Source organism: Choristoneura fumiferana, chromosome 12 (assembly GCF_025370935.1).
Source record: "Choristoneura fumiferana chromosome 12, NRCan_CFum_1, whole genome shotgun sequence".
In the NCBI taxonomy this organism is placed as follows: Eukaryota; Metazoa; Arthropoda; class Insecta; order Lepidoptera; family Tortricidae; genus Choristoneura; species Choristoneura fumiferana.
In genome coordinates, this window is record NC_133483.1 from 21873424 (window position 1) to 21877831 (window position 4408).

General features: G+C 36.8%; 1 protein-coding gene across 1 annotated transcript; it reads left to right on the forward strand.

Moving 5' to 3' along the window:
* Window positions 1-1093: 1093 nt before the first annotated feature.
* On the forward strand, window positions 1094-4283 carry LOC141433594 (esterase FE4-like; the record flags this gene model as incomplete). Its single annotated transcript, XM_074095702.1, is given in 2 exon segments — window positions 1094-1287; window positions 3013-4283. Coding segments are annotated over 2 exon segments (1451 nt in total), but the record flags the coding sequence as incomplete, so codon positions are not given.
* Between the last annotated feature and the right edge of the window lie 125 nt (window positions 4284-4408).

A 4408-nucleotide genomic window follows, 5' to 3' on the forward strand; every position in this document is an offset into this window, starting at 1 on the left:
GCTAAACTCGATTTAAGACGTGAGTTATCCGGGTCAATATACTTAATATGAGCGACTCTCACGCTAGTTTCATGTTCAAAAAAGTGGGCCTCGTCATTAAGATAATAAATATCATAAATAAATAAATAAATATCAGGGACAATTCACACCAATCGACCTAGTCCCAAAGTAAGCTTAGCAAAGCAAGTAGCCTGTATAGTGTCCCACTGCTGGGCAAAAGCCTCCCCTCTTGACCTCCACAACTCTCGTTCTGACGCAATGTCAGGCCAGTCCTTTGCGTACGTGTCCAGATCATCCCGCCATCTCCTTCTCGGTCTGCCTCGATGTCGCTGGCCGTTCTCCGGCACCCACCAAGTAACTGTGCGAGCCCAACTTTCTGGGTGCATGCGACAGACGTGTCCAGCCCAGTCCCATTTTAGCTTAGCAGTCTTTTTCCCAACGTCGGTTATGCGTGTTTTTGAGCGCAGCGTGGTGTTCCGGATTCTGTCCATCCGTTTCACACCTAATATGCTACGCTCTATCGCTCTTTGGCAAACCTTAAGTTTGGACTTTTGATTCTCAGTCAGGGACCATGTTTGTGCACCGTAGGTTAGGACGGGCAGGATACACATGTCGACGAGTTTTCGCTTAAGTGTTATTGGAAGGTTTCCCTTCATAAGCTGTTTCATGGACCAGTAGCTCTTCCAGGTGTTTTCGACTCGTCTTTCGACTTCTTTATCTTGTCGGTTGCTGAAAGAGACTACTTGGTATGGGTACTAAGCAAGGGATAAATATAATTACATAGGTAGATACATACTTAAATACATATTAAACACCCAAGACCCGAAAATAAACATTCGTATTTTTCATACAAAAATCGATACCTCGGGAATCGAACCCGGGACCTCAAGCTTCGTAGTCAGGTTCTCTAACCACTAGGCCATCTGGTCGTCAAAAGATATAACCCTAATTTTCCTTGCTGCACTAGAAAAGGTCGGAGTTGACACGTTAGTACCGATAACACATCGCTTACGTCTCTTAGACAGTAATACGTCGTATCAACAGTAGAGAGCTTATCGAACTAAAGTAATATACTGCTTTGGTTAGTTTGAGCTCCCGGTTAGTGCGATGAGGACGAGTAAAAATATTGTACTTTTCACGCTAATTGTTATGAATTTTGTGGACCAGCCAACACCTGAAGTGACGATTGAACAAGGGACTTTGAGTGGTAGAATTAGTGCCAATGGGCTGGTCTTCGAGTACCTCGGGATACCTTACGCGACCACAAATCAGAGCTCGAGGTTTAAAGTGAGTAATGCTATGCTACTTACTAATATTATAAATGAAAAAGTTTGTGTGTGTGTGCGTTTGTTAGTCATTAACGCTGAAAAGGCTGGACTGATTTGGGAGAAAAAAAAATTTTTTTTTCGATATTTCCAAAGAGACGGAATAAAACCCATAATTTTCAACCGCAAAATTTAGAGACATGATTTACATAGTACGACTGTTTTTATGCAACGTAGATGTAAGACCTTGATTTAATTTTTCACGATACAATTCAAAAACAAATAAATAAATAAATATCATGGGACACTTGACACCAATTGACCTAGTCCCAAACTAACCAAAGCTTGTACTATGGATACCTAGGCAACGGATACACATACTTATATAGATAAATACATACTTAAATACATATTAAACATCCAAAACCCGAGAACAAACATTCTTATTATTCATACAAATATCTGTCTTATCACGTTAACACCGCGTGCTTTAACTTTAAACGACATAGGGTGGAAAACAAACAAGTTGGTTAAGGCTGACGTTAATTATAAATCACCACCTATTAATAACCTTGTTATTTTTCATTCAATTAATTGAAGGAAATATTTAACAGATCCAACGAAGTTAATTTGTCTAAGATACCTACTAGTGGCATAACTCTTACTGTAAAATATATAATTGAAACTTTTTTAAAGGTCTTTAATTTATAAATTATGTAATTATTATTTTTTTACTTTTAAATTACGGTGTTTTTAATTCTGATATCAAAAACATTCTCAGTCATCGGATCGATTTGAAATTTGATTATTTAAATTATTTAAATAATACCTAGCACAAGATAAGTCTGCCTTTGTAACAAGTATCTTAAAGTTTGACAATTGTATTTTGTTTCTTTTCTTTTGTACAATAAAGAGTTTACACACGTACATACACAAATAAAATCTATTTGGGAGGGGGAGGCCTGTAATAGTGGACGTCATACAGCTGGTTGATGATGATGATGATGATGAGATGACAAATAAAGTTCACAAAAAGTACAGCCAATATAAAAGCTTTATGCCGCCAATACCAAAATTTGGTTTAAATTAAAATAGAAAGTTGCAGCAGTGTATTAACAAGATTACTTATCTCCAACTGCAAATTAATAATTAACACATGATATACGTCGTTGCTATAGGTCACATTGTCATTATTTTCATAGGTACAATTATAATCAAGTGTAATTGAAACTTAACCGAAAACAAATGATTTTTATTTTTGTTTTTGTAACCTTGTCGACACGGTTTGATTTTAAAATCGACTAAATTGAACAATCTTTTGCGGCCATTTTATTTACTTCGTTCACTGAATGCGTTTATTGAACTTCTTTTGAACTACTTCGGCCACGGAAATTCAACTTCAACTTCGCATCAGTTTTTCCACTGAGGTAGCCATATTAAGGCGATTGCAGTTGTTTATTCTCTCTGCTATATCTCTAGAATGGAACCATATTTATTGAAATATTGCTTTTTTGCATAATTACCTATATTATACACTCTCGACTTACATTACGAGTATGAGTTAATTCACAGATACATTGAATTGTGCAAATTCATTTGAGTATTCTGAATTTGAATGCAAAAGTAACATCAAATCATGCCCAATTTGGAACGACACAGCTCTTTGCCTTGTATTGAGAGGTTTAGTCCATTGATATGGTTCTTAGCAAAGTGACATCTGAAATGATTTTCCATTCATCTTTTCCAGGAACCTTTCCCACCACCAAAATGGGAAGGCGTATTCAGAGCTACCGATGACTCAACAGCTTGTCCTCAAGATAACTTTCTTGTGATCCGTGGCACAGAGGACTGCCTTAAAATCAATGTGTTTGTTCCAGTCTACGCCGAAAGACCATTGCCAGTCATGGTCTTCGTCCACGGAGGCGCCTTCTTCCTTGGCGATGGAGGAAAAGTATTCTACGGACCACAATTCTTGCTTAATCATGATGTCATTCTAGTGACTTTTAATTATAGACTAGGAATACTAGGCTTTTTGTGTTTAGGTATTAAAGAAGCGCCGGGCAACGCTGGACTTAAAGATCAGCTAGCTGCATTGAGATGGGTAAAGAGGAATATAGAAGCGTTTGGAGGGGATAGCAATAGGATAACTGTTTTTGGAGTCAGTGCCGGTGCAGCGTCGATATCATTACTGATAGCAAGTGGAAAAGTAGATGGAATTATTCATAGAGCTATAATTCAGAGTGGTTCTGCTGTTGCCCATTGGTCTATCACCAGAAAGCCGGTGTGGGTCGCAAGCTACGTTCTTAAATCTTTAGGACATGATACCAAAGATCCTCATGAGCTCTATAATATTTTATCAAAAATGTCTTCAAGAGAACTGGCGGCACTGCCACATGAGAAGCCATTAGAACCATATCTGGATACCCAGTTGATACATTTACCTTGCATTGAAAAACCTTTTCCTGGAACAGAATCACTAATAACTGATTATCCTTTTAATCTTTTTAAGAAAAATCCAACTAATATTTCTATCATTCATGGCACAAATAGTGAAGAAGGACTATTTTTTGTTGCGTATGACGAAGAAGAGGGAATCAAACACAGAGATGGGAAGTTTTTGATGGCGACTGATTTAGAATTTGAAACATGCGAAGAGGCAGTTAATGTGTCTAAAGTTATACATAAATTTTACTTCGGGGACAAACGTATAAATACAGAAAGTATTATGGAACTCTCGGAGTTATACAAACACATACATTTTGAAATGCCTAGTATAATTGAATCGGAAATTATATCAGAAGTCAGTAGTGCTCCAGTTTACAATTATTATTTTAAGTATTTTGGTAAAAGAAACTACTTGAAACTTTCTTTGGGGTTTGATGATTCAGAAGGCGCATGCCATGGAGATGAACTGCTGTATATTTTTGATGCAATGTTTTGGCCATTTAAAATAGATGATGAAGATAAACTTATGATTGAAAGAATGACTGGGATGTGGACAAATTTTGCAAAATACGGGTATGTTTATTAAATTTTATCTCATTAAACATCGTTTAACAAGAGTATCACTGCTTGAAGTAAATTATGACTTCAATTTTATCATTCATCACATTAATTAGTAGATCACTAATCATAATTACTTT